This window comes from Tubulanus polymorphus, chromosome 8 (assembly GCF_964204645.1).
Source record: "Tubulanus polymorphus chromosome 8, tnTubPoly1.2, whole genome shotgun sequence".
NCBI lineage: Eukaryota > Metazoa > Nemertea > Palaeonemertea > Tubulaniformes > Tubulanidae > Tubulanus > Tubulanus polymorphus.
Genome location: NC_134032.1, coordinates 11,306,511 through 11,322,804, shown reverse-complemented (window position 1 = coordinate 11,322,804; position 16,294 = coordinate 11,306,511). Strand labels below are relative to the sequence as shown.

Sequence of the window (16,294 nt, the reverse complement as noted above, 5' to 3'; positions counted from 1 at the left end):
TAGATGTGTGGAGCCGCTCAATTCTGAAAACTTCAATTTCGCCGCTTTAAAAGTTCGTTTTTGATGCTAAAAATCTGATATTAAGGCAGTTAACCGCATTTTCAAGGTAGGTCTTACTTGTATTTATTTATCATTTATATTGAAAATTGCTTTGCTCAATGGAGTTACAGATGAAAATTAGTGGTGGGTTTTATCACAGGGACTTGTCACAATTGATAGTGAATGAATAAAACCAACATCAATGACCAGGTCCACTATCCCTGTATAATATAAAAAACGAGGGTGGCAACAAATTTTCAATCTGACAATGACTTCTACACTTCAATCGACTGTAATTCCAAAAATTCTCAACCGATTCACATGAAATAAGCTTTAATACAACCTAGAAGACTTTCTGCTTCCAACGAGCCTTTAACCACCACTCTAGGACAATTATCTCACAACGAAATCACCGTTTTTTGACGAGAGATAGCTCAAATTGGAGGTGTACCGATTCTATGGTGGACAGCAAAATGGTCGTATTTTTCACTTCAAACGATGATTTCTATGTGAAATCTTAGAGATAACCCCAACAAACCATACATTTTTTAAAACTATGCGATCATACCTGTACGCTTATCTCATTTATTTGTATAATCCTTGCGATGGGTGAGCTCACAAGCTCAAAATCGAACAAATATACGAAAAAGTCACCTCGCACTATCGCGCTGGCGGCCATTAATCACGTGACGTGCAGGTTCGGGCTATGTTAATAGAACCGCGACAAGTCTACGTCTGTAGACTTGAAAAAAGGAAATATTTGCTAATAATACCACCCCTCAGACGAATGTTGCACTATATTTTCATAATACGGATATTTTATTAATTAACAGAACTTTTAATAAATTTTGTAATGTTTTTCGAAATCTCTAAGCCAATCAATGCGCGTGAAATATTTAGCCCGTTACTACGATATCACGTGATTAATGGCCGCCCAGTTGATGACAAGTTGAACACCGTGTTCGTCCTCATTTTCAATTTTGAGCTTGTGAGCTCACCCATCGCGTGGATTATACAAATAAATGAGATAAGCGTACAGGTATGACCGCGTAGTTTTAAAAAATGTATGGTTTGTTGGGGTTATCTCTAAGATCTCACATAGAAATCATCGTTTGAATTGAAAAAAACGACCATTTTGCTGTCCACCATAGAATCGGTACACCTCCATTTTGAGCTATCTCTCGTCAAAAAAAGGTGATTTCGTTGTGAGATAATTGTCGGAGAGTGGTGGTTGTAGGCTCGTTCGAAGCAGAAAGTCTTCTAGGTTGTATTAAAGCTTATTTCATGTGAATCGGTTGAGGATTTTTGGAATTACAGTCGATTGAAGTGGAGAAGTCATTGTCAGATTGAAAATTTGTTGCCACCCTTGTTATTTTATTATACAGTTGCAGGGATACTGGTACCCCCATCATTGGTCTCATCCATTATCAATCGTGACAAGTCCCTGTGGGTTTTATAGAAAAAATTTTTTTATGTACCAATTAGCGACCAATTCAATTCAAAATTTATTGCATCCGTATAATATCAAAATTACATAGGACAGACACGGCAATAAAATATGAATGCTAAAAGAGACACTGACCGAAACAGTTCGATATATTCCAAATTAATATTAATCTGCTGGATGGGCAACGATCCTGTCAGGAATGTCCCTCGGCCTTTTCAACTTTTTTAAAGGTATCGGTATTTATTGTCCTTGTTTATCAAAATCTTCATTGGTACAAACCCATCAGATTTTACAAGCCTGCCACCAACGGTAACTAACTAAGGGTTAAAAACTCTTCATTTTTGTTTTTGTTTTGAATTTCAGGGTGAAGATGTACCGGCTTGGTCATCGAACAGTAACAACCGTCGGTTGCAACCGATATCAGGTATGGAGGCTGGCGAGACATTGTTCATCGTCGTCGTCATCATCGGATAATTCATCATCCGGAAATCGGAGTGAGGGTGTCGGAGTAAAAAAGCTTTCCTCGGACGAGCAATACTTTAAAAACCGAGCGCTCGAATCGCGAAGACTCCAGAAACTGAAAGATTTCGACCCGTTCGATAAGTATAACATTCCCATCCATTCAGGAGGTTCTCAACTCGAAGAGGATCGCGGTGAAATTCAAGCGAAAAATTTCTCTGAGTTTAGCGAAAAATCTGTTGATGATTCGAAAACGGATTTGAATTCCGATAAGAATCAAGTTGGAATTGGAATGCAAGACTCGATTTTACAATCGCAGAACGTCACAAGCGATTTTGGATCGGGATTAGAAAAGTCAGAGTTCACGGAACTTCGAAATCGCGCTGAAAATTTGTCAGTCCGCGATAGAAACGATTTAGATTCCGAAGAATCGAAATTGAAAAATGTTTTCCCCGGTAAAATACTCGACGTTTCAGACGTCCCCGGCGACGACGCCGTGAAACGCGAGGTCGTCAAACGCACGCGTCGGATCGCGCGTTCCCTCGTCGAGCGCGACGTCGCGAAACGACCGGCGCCGAAACCGGCTGGGAATCTCGCCGCGTACGTCAATGAATCGCCGACGCTTCGAAATTTCGTCGAAATGGGCGTCGATTTATCGCGATTGGAAACGAAGAAATCGTCGGATATCGCCGAGATGATCGTGCGCTTGGATTTTGAACGAGACGTGAAACCGATTTTGCAGTTCTTGCACCGTATCGGCGTGCCGCGCGACGCCGTCGGCGAGTTCATCACGAAGAATCCGTATGTGTTTAAAGAATCGTTGGACGATTTGCAGATTCGCGTAAACTATTTGGAATCGAAGCGATTCGACGCCGACGCGATCGGGCGCATCGTTCATAAAGCGCCGTTTTATTTGACGACGACGACTTTTAAGATCGACGAACGTTTGGGGTATTTACAAACACAGTTTCGTTTAACGGGTACGTCCTTATCGGTGATGAGCGCCCTCTGTTGGATGTTCACTGAAAAAACTGAAATTGCAATACAGTCAACCCCCGATATACAGCCCTCCCATTTACCGCCACCCCCACCTACCAGGTTTTCTCAATGAACATGTCGATATAAATACATAGTAAAACACCCCCAGTGTACCACCATACTCTCTATACCGCCATCCCCGCCTGCCACCAGGTTTTCTCGATGTACATCTCGATACAAATACATAGTGAAACACCCCTGATATACCGCCATACTCTCTATACCTCTCATTGGGCACCAATGTGGGTGGTATATCGGCGTCGACTGTAGATGCTTTTTGTAGATGCATTCTTTCACTCAATGGCTGTTGATTTAGAACAATGCTGGGAACTGGCTGCTGGATTTTTGGATTCACGAAATATTGCTGACTTATGCCTCGGCCTGACTGCTACAAACCCTGTGCTATGTAGACATGGGATATACCCATATCTAATAAAAGCCCTGAAAAGTAATTGTAATAAATTTCTCTAATTTTAGGAGATGAAGTCAGAGATGTCGTCACCCGGTTACCGAAAATTGTCACCTTTCCTAAAATTACAATTGAGGTCAGTTGAACAGCTATCAGTCCTCAAGCTTAATCGGGATGAGTTGGACATGGACATTTGATTTCTTCCTCATTTCTGAATGATCACAGATTAACCAGGATTTATTTTTGTCATTTCAGCAAGCTCAATTGGCTTTGAAAGAGTTTTTACAGTTTTCCGATATGGACATGAAACAAATTTTGTTAGCCCAACCTAAAGTTTATTTGACTAGTAAGTATAGCGACAAGACATCGGTGCCAACAGTGGCAGAAAATTGAGTAAAAAAAGGGGTCATTCATTTATACGTACGCATTATTACAGTTGCCAACTGTAATGCTTAATGTATATAAAAAATGGCCAATTTTGCGTACATGTTGATGGGGGGTTGAAAAATTCAATTTTGTGCATACCGGGTACTTCATAAATGAATGGTCCCCAAGGATGGCTGGGACAGAGATATCCCGAGACATCAGACCAACGGCACCAAACCAAATGACTGGACAACAAGATGAATTCTCCATATATCTACATCTGCACATATTTATTAGGCTAGTAGCACAGCTAACATCCAGTGACTGGCCTGACTGGCTGGCTAGCTTGTCTGACTGACTGGCTGGATGGCTAGCTTGTCTGACTGACTGGCTGGCTAGGGCATGACTCGTTGACCGACTGCATAGGTTTTATACAAACAAATGTTCGTAATGTATGAGGTGCATTCCAACACCTCAAGGGACAACAGCAAATCTGCAGGAGGTCCATAGCAATGAAGTGTCGAGAAACGTAACAGTCCCAATGTTCAGCTGATTCCTTCATTCTAAATGTTGATTTTGTATTATTTATTTTCTCACAGATCGCTACAAGCTGATATCGCGAGGTGAATATCTAACGTGCGATATGGAAATACCGTTCGAACGTATCGTACAATGGCCGAACATTTTACGCACGCGCGAATTCGTCGTCAAACAACGCCACCAATTTCTGAAACAAATACGCAAGAATCAATACGACCCAAAATTAGCGAATTACGTCACGTTGAAACAACTCGTCGGCACGGACGACGTCACGTTTTGTCGCGACATCGCGAAAGTGCCGCTTAAAGAATTCAATACATTCATGAAATCTACCTGAAATGCGTTCGTGAATAAAATGTGAGTCATTAAAAAAGGAATTTGTTATTTTTAAGTTATTATTTGTTATTTTCTATTGCGTTTACTTTTCCGTCACCGTCATCGTAGACGGAATCCAATTATTTGGGAAGTTTTGAAGATACTTCAATGTAATGTCTTGATATTTGGGTTCCACATGTATCTGTACATGTAGACACATCTTCAGCCCAAAAACTGGCTCTGTCAGATTTAAGATGGTCGACTGGCAGCCATCGACTGGCAGCCATTGTTGTTCGCCAAAATCAGCACTTTTTACACGTATTTCTAGTTTTCGATGGAAATTTTGAAGACGCTTTGATAAATTATCTTGATCTTTCGGATGTATTTGCATCCGCCAAGGGCCCATCAGCGTAAGAAAAATTGGGTCAATCGGACTCAAGATGGCCGTCCTGTAACCTTTTCTGTGCCTAAAAATGTCAATTCTGGCGATAATCACGCAATTGGCGGTCATCAGTACTCATTTGTACGTGGAAAATAATTTTTCCACATTATATTGATACCTAACATATTTTGTTACCACAATCGATTGCAAAGTTGTAGCTCATGCTTCATGATTGTGGTGAGTTTCAAGGGGTGATTGTTACTGTTGAGCATTTGACACCACTTGCCAAGTGGGCATGGTGACCCTGGACCCCTAGTTTGTGTAAGCTCATACAGTCGTCAAAAAGTTAGTTTGGATGATAAAGATTTTTAAAAGTTCTGAATTAAAGAAGACTATAATACACAACGAAGTCCTGAACAGATGAGTGATGAATTTCTAACACTAAAACATTTCAAGTTTATTTTGGGGAGAAATCAAGAATTTACCAATACTTTCAAACGGTCGAATTTAATTAATAGGGTTAAAAGAGCAGCAGTACCCTGATTTGGGTATTCTCGGAGCTATCCTTTAGGCCTATATGGTGGAACACATTCAAATTTGTTTTTGCGGTAAGTCGATGGAAAATTATCACTACTCAATGGATTAAAGATAATTTATCAAATTCCATTTAACCTTGGATGGTCAAGTAAGATGATGATAATGACCCAAATGATAAAAACAAATGCCCTTATAGATGCGGTAACAACGACCAGCTGGTGGCGCCATCGTGTATCGCATGGCGCGAATTCATTTGCATATGTAAATTAATTTTCTGGTAATATCCGCTCTTAATTATTCTCAGTGTATTCTCAGGCATTCCAGTCCCGATTTATCCTTCTAAATCGCCCGTTCCCTAGTCGTCCCTTTTAAGATTATGTGGATTCGGGATTAACTGCAAAAAAACGAGAATATCTTTTCTGTGGATACTCCTTCTTATATCATGTATTTTTTTAATGTAATTTACATCGAAGGAAATACCTTAATCGTAGGCCTACCGTGTAGCTGAGTCTACAACTGGAACCGAACCCAGTGAAGTGAAAACCCACACAACTGTGGAACTGAATCCGGAGTCAACGTAAACACACAGATCTGGAAACCAAGCCAAATTTTCACCAAAAAGTTTTAAATCCTGATCGATTTAATCTTTGTTTTTCTGGGTCCCAAGAGACAAATTGAACTAACAGCGACTGCGCAGAGCTAAGAAAAAATACATTTTTCTTCACAAGTCTTTCGTTATACGTCCATGATTAATGGCGTAAACAAACGAGTGATGACACGTTATTCTTGATTCTTGGTTATACGTCTACGTCGATTTCCTTGTGCATTTCAATTAAATCTGAATGAACTTTTCTCTTAAATGAATCAATTATCTATGAAAAATATATCGATATCTGATCAGAAGAATGAAAGTATTTCATATTTGGTGAGTCCAGTGATAGTATATGGATTCAGGAATCTAAAAATCCAATTCAAACTTCATTGAAAATGAATTAATTTTGGCAACAAGCGGCCTACTGTTCGTCACGCCATCTAACGGGATAGCTGGTTTTGCGGGTACCCCATTGCCTAATCCCACTCTCGTATTATTCTCGAAAAATGCACGATCCCACAAATACGACACTAAATCTAGAAATTTTCTAATGCCAAATCATGATAAATAAGCAAACCTCTGGGAAAGTACCTCTTTTTGATCCCTGCACCCTAAAGCTCTCGGTATTTTGACCAACTTCATGGGAAGAAAGTATTATAGCGTGTCCAAAATGTTGATATCTGGCTGCCTAATCCTATGTACATTAATATATGTACATAATCTTTCCCCGAGAGTTATGATCTCAATATCATATTGCCTGGCCTATTCAGAATAAAACCCGTCGATTGACTGAAAGATATGCTGTAGCACCTCCTATTATGAAACACTCGCTCAGTTCGGTCTCGTCTGGTTGATCGCGGAAGTTCGAATCCCCATCGGTTCAATTGAGATGCAGCTAAGTTTAGTAGCGATTGAAGTTGGTTCCAAAAGGAATATAAGTTTCTCATTCCACAACCGAGGGTCTAGGGTCCCTTTTTAGGCTCTGTAGACTTAGATTAGACACTCTCCTAGGTCCCTGAGAGGTTTCACGACCCTAGGGCTACTATTAAGGTCGCGCGAGACGTTAGAAGGGGGTCATTATTTTTTCAGGCCTCAACTTAGTGTATTTTCGCGTATAGGTCCGGTATTTGAGATTTAAGTGATTTCTCTTCACCTTTTCCAAACGATGCTAGAACTGCTCTCAAAAACGAGAAGATTGCGCAAGAGACTTCTTTAAACTATATGACAAGCAGATAAATCACCTAAATCTCAAATACCGGACTTATTCCTTTTGAACCAACTCCAATCGCTAGAAAGACATTTTCTTGTGTAAAAACAATAAACTTAAACGATCAGATAAGTTTCGGTTTGGTACAACGGTTTGAAAAACCGTAAACTTGTACATGTACATCCTCACCATCAAATCTAAGTAAAGATGTCGCCTCTGTTTTCAGGAATGCTGTGGAAATTGGAACGTCGCAGCGGAGATTTAAAAACGAAGACGTACATATACAGCTGAGATATAATCAATGCTTAGATTTTATTGACCAGGATCAGGAACACAATATTCCGAAGGGAAGATTCTGCCCGTAGATTGGATAATTTTTTACCAGTTGTCTGTCGCAGTCATGATGCGCTTGTCTACTCTGGAAATATGAACAAAGATTAGGATAAACAGACTCCCTAAAGATGAACAGACTCCCTAAAGATGAACAGACGCTCGTTCAAGGTGATCTCCTTTTTTGTCAATAATACAATTGACGTTGATCACTCTAAACGGGTAAAGGCAAATGAAAGCTCTATTAAGAAAAACGTCTGAAATTACCTCTATTCTGAGCGACCATCGACATAACAGCAGGTTCCTCGTCGACGGAATCCTCTTCGGAACTGCTCGAACTACTCGAACTACTTTCCGAGCTTTCAGAACTACTACTTGAGCTTGAACTGCTCACATCAGTGGCGCCGGTTACGAATACGGCAGGCGGAGCTGTGGTGTTAAACTTATCTTCTTCCAAGGGTGTATTTGGATACAAAAATTGATAAGAGTCTCCTACCATTGGGGTAGTGGTAGGTGTTGGTGGAGGAGTGGTGTAATGTGGAGGGGGAGTAGTGGTAGAGGGTGTATTTGGATACAAAAATTCATAAGTGTCTCCTATTATTGGGGTAGTGGTAGGGTAAGGTAGAGTGGTGGCAGGTGGAGCAGTTGTAGGTGGAACAGTAACAGTAGTGGTATTGGGTGATAGACTATCAATCACCGCCACAAATATAGCCAAAGTCACGAACAGCAGGGTAAACGTGAAACCTTTCATGATTACTGAAATTAAAAAAACAAACTTGAAAGTTTATTGACGCCTTGTAAAATAACACATATATTGCTCAATATTGTCGACAATAAATAGTATAGTAAATCAAATAATATCAAGGATCAATGAAATAAAGTTATTTTGGATTTTGAACCAGTCTTGACCCGATATATTGAGGACGTAGTTCACATCCTCTAAGAAATATTTATTAGAATTTATCAAAAATAAAATAAGAGTTATGAAATGTAGAATTGATAATCGCAATCGTCTTTAGCTTTCTGATAGCTGATTTAAGATGAGAACTTGCTTCTGACGGAAAGGGTGAGTTCGAATCGAATCTCCTGATACAGTTCATAGATCGAGGAATCACCTTTTCGTGAAGGCAATCTTGTAGAAATTTCACTGTGGTCTTCAATTTTGTTTCTCATTACGTTCGAGATGATGGCTAATAGTATTTAGCCGAAACGTTGCTCAAAATATATATTCTTCTAATCAAGAATTTTTCATCTTTGCCTGAATCATTGTGGGATGTATCTAGTCATTATGAAATGTATATACTTGGTTACGAAATAAACGCCGAAATTCACAATTGTAAATGTTGTTCTGAAAAGCTTATATTGATGACGTGGTGCACATCGACTTGTGCATAACCCCTTAAATAACGCATACTATAGTATCAATGTATATAAACATTATTGTAACGGTTTTTACGCAGTACAAAGAAACCTAAAAACTAGAAATTCTTACGCCATAATAAATATTTCGTAGGCACAAACTTACCTTAAGTCGTATCGTCCAACAACGAGCTTAGATGATGAACACGTCTGTGAAGCTCTGTAGTGATGCTACGAAAAGGCATCAAAATCGATGGTTTATATACGAAATTGTATTTGTTCATCGTTGTAAAAGTGGCAATTGAAAAGAGCCAATATATTTTTTATTAAATTCATCAATTTTTGCAATAACGCCGCTAATCAATAGTTGGCGGTTTCATATCTCATTTTCGGCAGTATGGCTGCAATGTGTAAAGTTACTGAGTAAATCGGGGAATGTATTGATGCGCGGCGCTGAATGCTTAGTAATATACAACTAAGAGAATTTCCATGAATAAAATAGATTCTCAGTAGGTGACGAATTTTACAGCTGATAACAAGCGATACCTAGGGTGATGACCCCTTGGCCTATACAAACCCCAGTATGGTGATTCATGCACAGAACGGTTGACAACATACAAGTTTGGTGATGACTGTACAGGGCAATTGCCAGTAGACACCCTACACACCAGTTTTGTGATGACTGTACAGAACAGTTGACACCCTACACAGCGGTTAGGTGATGACTGCCCAGGACGGTTGACAGTTGACACCGCATACACGCATAACTTTACAACCACTTCGGTGAATTTAATATAAATTGCATGGGTTTCAAGAGTCGCCTTCAAGCATGCACCTGCCTGGCGTTGAAAACATTAAATTCATCACGCAGAAATAAAGAATTGGTGCAGATTCATCATACATCACCAAACGAACATAACAGACAAACCCGTGAAAACACGAAGTTTTTACTTTTCTGTTTTCTGTTCAAGAATTGGTGTAAATTTAATCTCATCTCATTTCATTTTCAATCGTTTCGCACTAAAGGCACGTCAAATTCATTTAAAAACAGATGTTTCATTGAGTACAAGCGTACATACAGCGAAGTACATTGATAAACATAATATATTCAAAAAACTGGTCGGTGTCTCAATTTTATTCCAATAATGTTTATCTGGCTTGTATCTAGGTGAACAGGGATCAAAATCGATGGTTTATATATATACAAAATTGTATTTGTTCATCGTTGTAAAAGTGGCAATTGAAAAGAGCCAATATATTTTTATTAAATTCATCAAGTTTTGCAATAATGCCGCTAATCAATAGTTGGCGATCAATAACGTCTTTTCTTACCAAATTCAAGTATCTAATCTTTATTTGAACACTTGAACACTGTAAATGAAGCACCTCTCTTCAAAAGTTCATCAAGATGCTTTTATATCAAATATCTATGATCACGAAGATATCGACGCGGTTCGGATTTTTTTATGAATTTGCATATTTGAGTATAGTTGATCGCTTTTAGCCCGGTTCCCTGCGGGTGTATTTGAATATCGAATTCTTCCCCAATGTCTGCAAAGAAAATTCTGACGGAACGGCGCTGCTCAAATGATTACAGTTGAACCTCGTCAGTATACGATTCTGTTTGTGACGATAGAAAATTATCACTACTCAATGGATTAAAGATAAACTATCAAATTCCATTTAACCTTGGATGGTCAAGTAAGATGATGATAATGACCCAAATGATAAAAACAAATGCCCTTATAGATGCGGTAACAACGACCAGCTGGTGGCGCCATCGTGTATCGCTTGGCGCGAATTCATTTGCATATGTAAATTAATTTTCTGGTAATATCCGCTCTTAATTATTCTCAGTATATTCTCAGGCATTCCAGTCCTGGTTTATCCTTCTAAATTGCCCGTTCCCTGTGGATTCGGGATTAACTGCAAAAGAACGAGAATATCTTTTCTGTGGATACTCCTTCTTAAATCATGTATTCAAGCTACTCATACCGATCAACATCCTCGTTTGCCAAATGGTCCAGTATAGCTCTCCGAACTCGCTTATCTCGGCTTAAGCTTAGTGAGTTCGAATCCTTTGACGGGCGAGGATGACCGATCAATGGAACTAGCTTCGAACCTCGAACGCCTTTCTAATAAAAAAAAAACGCTCTCATTACATTATGAAATATCTCATCCAACAGGTATTATATACTTTATTGGAAGAGCAATTTTAAACAAATGAATTAAACAGCCTATTTCGAAAATATTATAGAATCAGTTTCTTCAAGCGTTCGAATCCTTGCACACCGCATTTCAACCCGGCCACGCGGCATCCGAATTTAACGGCAGTTTTCAGGGAATCTCGACGGCTCAGGCTCCAGATCGTCGCGGCTATGAACGTGTCTCCAGCTCCGAGCGTATCAACGATCACCGGCGGGACGAAGGCGGCTTCGTGGCTGTTTAAACCGTCTGACCGGCGGTAGTAAGCTCCACGATCACCCCACGGGCGAATAACGGCGGCCCTAGAAAAGAACCGCGACAAAAATCATTTTGGGCAAAAAAAATTACGTTCTCATGTGTGCGGGTAATACTTCTAAGGTCGTGTGGTAACGTCGCGAGGTTGAATAAATAATCCAATAAGGTTCTTAGTCAAGCTCCAAACGAAGTAAAGCAAAAAACAAACAAGCTCAACCCTCCCGCAAACGAGTGCATATTGTTTTCGAGCATCCGTGCGAGTTAAGTGGGCGAGTAATCTTGGTGGATGTTGGTTTTCGCATAGAATTATGGCTGCCGAATGAGAAAAATGATAACGAATTTGAAATTGGTGTAGGTTAGAATATTGTTTCTGTGATGATAAAAGATAAGAAAGATATAAAGAAGAATTTCAACAGAACGTTCGTCGTTCATACCCAGGTTTAAGTTTTGTTACAAATGCGTTCAGTACTTGTTCCGGATGTGCGTAACCTCTGAACATAGCGTGGTCCTTACTAACGAGTACATAATCAACTCCATTCACTAGAATATCTACAAATATAAATATATAACACCAATGATCACTATGACGTCAAAGTCCAAAAAATTGAAACATTAGAAAAATGTTGATTCAGTTTCATAGAAAGATGACAAAACCGTCTGCGTTCAACGGTTACAAAATTCTGGGTTCGAACCCATGAGGTGTGCTCCCAATTACTATCTCACCTAGTTCTGCTCTAGATTTCTCTAATTCAACAGACGTGATTATCCGGTCGTCTTCATCCGTTGATTCGTTATAATCGTCGATGTACTGTATCATTTTAGCAATCTCTTTCTCGACCGGACGACCCTGAGTTGCGAATGATGCAAACGCACGAATGATGCAAAAGTATGAACATGCTTACATATGTTATTCAGAATGTTAGTGCTTTCAATCATGTTATGAAATAATTCGTTTGGGTCAAAATGGTGACGCCATAGCTACCCTACTTGATGGCATGCCTAAAGGACAGTACATTTTACATAAGAATGTACGAGTCTATTTTCAATAAACATTCATCTATAGATTCTAAGCCCTAGCATAAACCCCTATCGAATCACCTTTAAACTCTGGGCCCGGTTCCACAGTTATGAGTTAGAGCAAACTCTGAGTTAAAGTTATTTCATTTTCAATGTTTTGAATCTAGAGTCAAATTCAACTCTGTCGAATTGGGTTCAGATCGATAAATTGCATGATGTCTTTTTGCAATTTGTCGAATTGATCGCAAGATCAACCCGATTGTTAGAGTATTGAATATAAATATGTATATGAAATCCGGCATCACTGATATGGATCCTCACTAATCACACAGATAGAATCCTATATTGTCACTTTTGGTGTCCTCTGCACAAGTATAGTTACACCATGGACTCTCTTCGTTTTAGAGTCCGTATTACCGGGTGGATGCTCACTACGAAAGAGATCCCAACCATTCTGCGAGTCTCCTGCAGAAAGGTAAGGCGTGATTAAATAAGTTAAATTTGTTACCTCAAAATGAATCCACTTATATTTGCCAGAAGTCAGTTTGATGTTGGAGACGAAATCGTCGAATTTCAATTCCGGAAGGGTCCTGTTGCAAAATGATTGATACTTAACAAATAATCAAGCGGTGTAAATGAAGTTTTTTTTGGTAAAAATTATTATAAAACACGTGTTACTCTCACTCATCCACAGCTATTGGAGTTGAGCTTGACCGGAGATACTGAAGTATCCATGTAACTGATGAAAATGGCTAGCGTTCCAACGGCCTAATAGCGAATTTGCGTAGATCTTATGTCATTCCATTTAGATCTAAACGGGCGACGTAGGGCCGGTCTAAAACACAAAACACAACTGTGGAGATTTTGAATTTACCGTTTGGCGGGTATGATCGTTCTTGTACCGCTGTTAGAATTGATAATACCCATTGAAGTAGGCAGGACGCAGTTATCGCGGTAAACGCAGTTTTCAATACAAATTCCGTACTTGTCGAAATCATCTTCCAAAAACCTGCAATTAATTCTCATGTGAGGAATATCCATCGAAATTCAGATTTACAAAAGGGTATATTACACCGAGCATCTTAGAAAATGTTTAAAGAAATCTGTTCCAAAAACTCGGTGGTCTGAGCATTATCTTGTGTGCACTAAGTTTAAGAAATATGTATGTTTATAAAATGCTTTCCCAAAAAAGGCTTTATACACGCGGACCCAGCAAAGTGTTGAGACATTTGAATTCTCGCCCCTTCAACATCGTGCACACTGTTCATATCGACTGAGCTACCTGGTGTGGGGTGAAATGGCTAAGGTCCCAAAATACTCGCAATTCTCTTCCAGCAGCGACCAGACTGTACAGCTATTCGAAGCGTTTCCACCCCGCGTCCATTTTATTTCCGATGCCCTAATAAAAAACAAAACAAAGACATCAGCGTAACTTCAGTTTTTTCTTGAAGTTTGTTTCGACGGAGTTCCATGGAGATATCGGTTAACGGACAACTTTACTCCGACCAGCCTATACTCCGACCAGACCCGACCCAAAATTTTATCAATGCCACTCTGAATAATTAACAATCTGTCGGATTTTCTTGCACTGCCCTAAGGCGCCGGATATATACCTTGTTTCGTGTGAGTCCTCTGTAGGGAACTGTCGACAGTAAGCGATTATGTCTAAACACGTAAATCCTACCGCCAAAATACACCTTTTCTCGTCTACCATCGTTTTAGAACTGTCGCCCAAACGACTCGAAACTGTGGATTCACGGATAATAAAAGAATTAAGAATTTTTACCCGTAGATTACATCGGAGGAAATAACTTAATCGTTGGTCTACCCCTTGTAGCTGAGTCTTCATTTAAATTATGGAACTGTACCCAGTCAAATTAAAACCCACACAACTGTGGAACTGATCCGGAGTCAATGTAAACACACAGACCTGGAAACCTGGCCAAATTTTCACCAGAAGTTTAAAATGCGCGATCCCACAAATACGAAACTAGATCTAGACATTTTCCAATGCCAAATCATGATTAATGAACAAACCTCTGGGAAAGTACCTCTTTTTGATCCCTGCACCCTAAAGCTCTCGGTATTTTGACCAACTTCATGCGAAGAAAGTATAGCGTGTCCAAAATGTTGATATCTGGCTGCCTAATCCTATGTACATTATGTACGTACATAATCTTTCCCCGTGAGTTATGATCTCAGGTCTTATCGCCTAGCCTATTCAGAATAAAACCCGTCAATTGACTGAAAGATATGCTGCATAATGAAACGGTCTCGTCTGGTGGATCGGCGGAAGTTCGAATCCTCGTCGGTTCAATGGAGATGCAGCTATAAGATTAGTAGCGATTGAATTTGGTTCCATAGGAATAAGGTCCGGTATTTGAGATTTAGGCGATTTCTCTGCTTCACCTTTTCCAAACGGTGCTAGAACTGCTCTCAAAAACGCTATCGCCGAAGCTCGAGAATATTGCGCAAGAGACTTCTTTATACTATACGACAAGCAGAGAAATCACCTAAATCTCAAATACCGGACCTATTCTTTTGGAACCAACTTCAATCGCTGGTAAGACATTTTTTGTGTAAAAACAAAACACTTAAACGATCAGCTAAGTTTAGGTTTGGTACAACGGTTTGAAAAACCTTGAATTTGTACATGCACATGTATATCCTCACTATCAAATCCAAGTAAAGATGTCGCCTTTGTTTTCACGAATGCTGTGGAAATTGGAACGTCGCAGATCTGGGGAGATTCAAAAACGAAAAACGTACATTACACCAGGGACAATTAATGCTGAGATTATTTATTGACCAGGATTAGAATCACAATATTCCGCAAGGTTAGATTCTGCCCTTATATAGATTGAATGTAGTTTCGATTAGTCGTCTGTTCAATAATACTCTGAAAATGTGAAAAATGAAAAAGATGAATAAACCCCCTTTCGCGCCTATATATTCAAGGTGTTTTTTTTTCAATTTTGGATTTGACATTAATTAACTGTATCTAAACGGGTGAAGTCATAAAGCAAATTAAAGTTCTAAATGAAAAAAAAACGTTTAAAATTACCTCTATTTTAATTACAGAATAGCAGTGACCGGTTTGTCCGTGCTGTTTGGTGCGTCGTCGGAATCCTCCTCGGAACTGCTCGAACTGCATTCTGCGCTTTCAGAACTACCACTCAAAGCAGGTGCACTCAAAGCAGGTGCACTCAAAGCAGGTGGGGCAGTGGTTAAAAAGTGGTTATCATTTATCATGGTCGCTGTGGTAGGTGCAGCGGTTATAGGTGCAGCAGTCGTGGCAGGCGGACGAGTGGAACGAGTAATGGGTGATAGACCGTCAATCGCCGCCACAAATATAGTCACAAACAGCAGGGTAAACGTGAAACCTTTCATGATTACTGAAATGAAAAATAAAACTCACTTGATATGTGTTTGACCTAAAAACTAAAACATCTAACGCCGTACTCAATATTCTATAGTCACAAACCTACCTTAGGTCGTATCGTCCTAGCGAGCTCAGATGATGGATACGTCTGTGAAGCTTTGTAGTGATGCTACGAAAAGGCATCCGAATCGAGGGTTAATATACAAAATTGTATTTGTTCATCGTTGTAAAAGTGGCAATTGAAAAGAGCCAATATTCATATTAATTAAATTCATCAGGTTTGGCAATAACACCGCTAATATATCATCATCAGTTTTGAAAAGCTTCAACTGTCTGCGAGCTGATAAACGAATACGTACAATTCAAGGTTTGACGTACAAATACATTCACAGTCTGGCCCCATCCTACCTATAAG

At 39.6% G+C, this 16,294-nt stretch overlaps 2 protein-coding genes across 2 annotated transcripts; one reads left to right on the top strand and one right to left on the bottom strand.

The window, feature by feature from the left end:
* The first annotated feature begins 8 nt into the window (after window positions 1–8).
* On the top strand, window positions 9–7,736 carry LOC141909529 (transcription termination factor 3, mitochondrial-like). Its single transcript, XM_074799971.1, has 6 exons — window positions 9–106; window positions 1,850–2,925; window positions 3,461–3,528; window positions 3,648–3,738; window positions 4,358–4,655; window positions 7,558–7,736. The coding sequence occupies exons 2-5, from the start codon at window positions 1,857–1,859 to the stop codon at window positions 4,633–4,635; spliced, it is 1,506 nt and encodes a 501-aa protein (XP_074656072.1). The 5' UTR covers window positions 9–106; window positions 1,850–1,856; the 3' UTR covers window positions 4,636–4,655; window positions 7,558–7,736.
* A 3,524-nt stretch (window positions 7,737–11,260) lies between these two features.
* Window positions 11,261–14,558, bottom strand: LOC141909542 (ketohexokinase-like). Its single transcript, XM_074799987.1, has 8 exons — window positions 14,535–14,558; window positions 14,111–14,243; window positions 13,780–13,896; window positions 13,372–13,506; window positions 13,006–13,087; window positions 12,204–12,327; window positions 11,915–12,029; window positions 11,261–11,527 (listed from the first exon to the last, which is right to left on the bottom strand). Exons 2-8 carry the CDS (start codon window positions 14,209–14,211, stop codon window positions 11,272–11,274), a joined length of 930 nt encoding a protein of 309 aa, XP_074656088.1. The 5' UTR covers window positions 14,212–14,243; window positions 14,535–14,558; the 3' UTR covers window positions 11,261–11,271.
* Window positions 14,559–16,294: the final 1,736 nt, after the last annotated feature.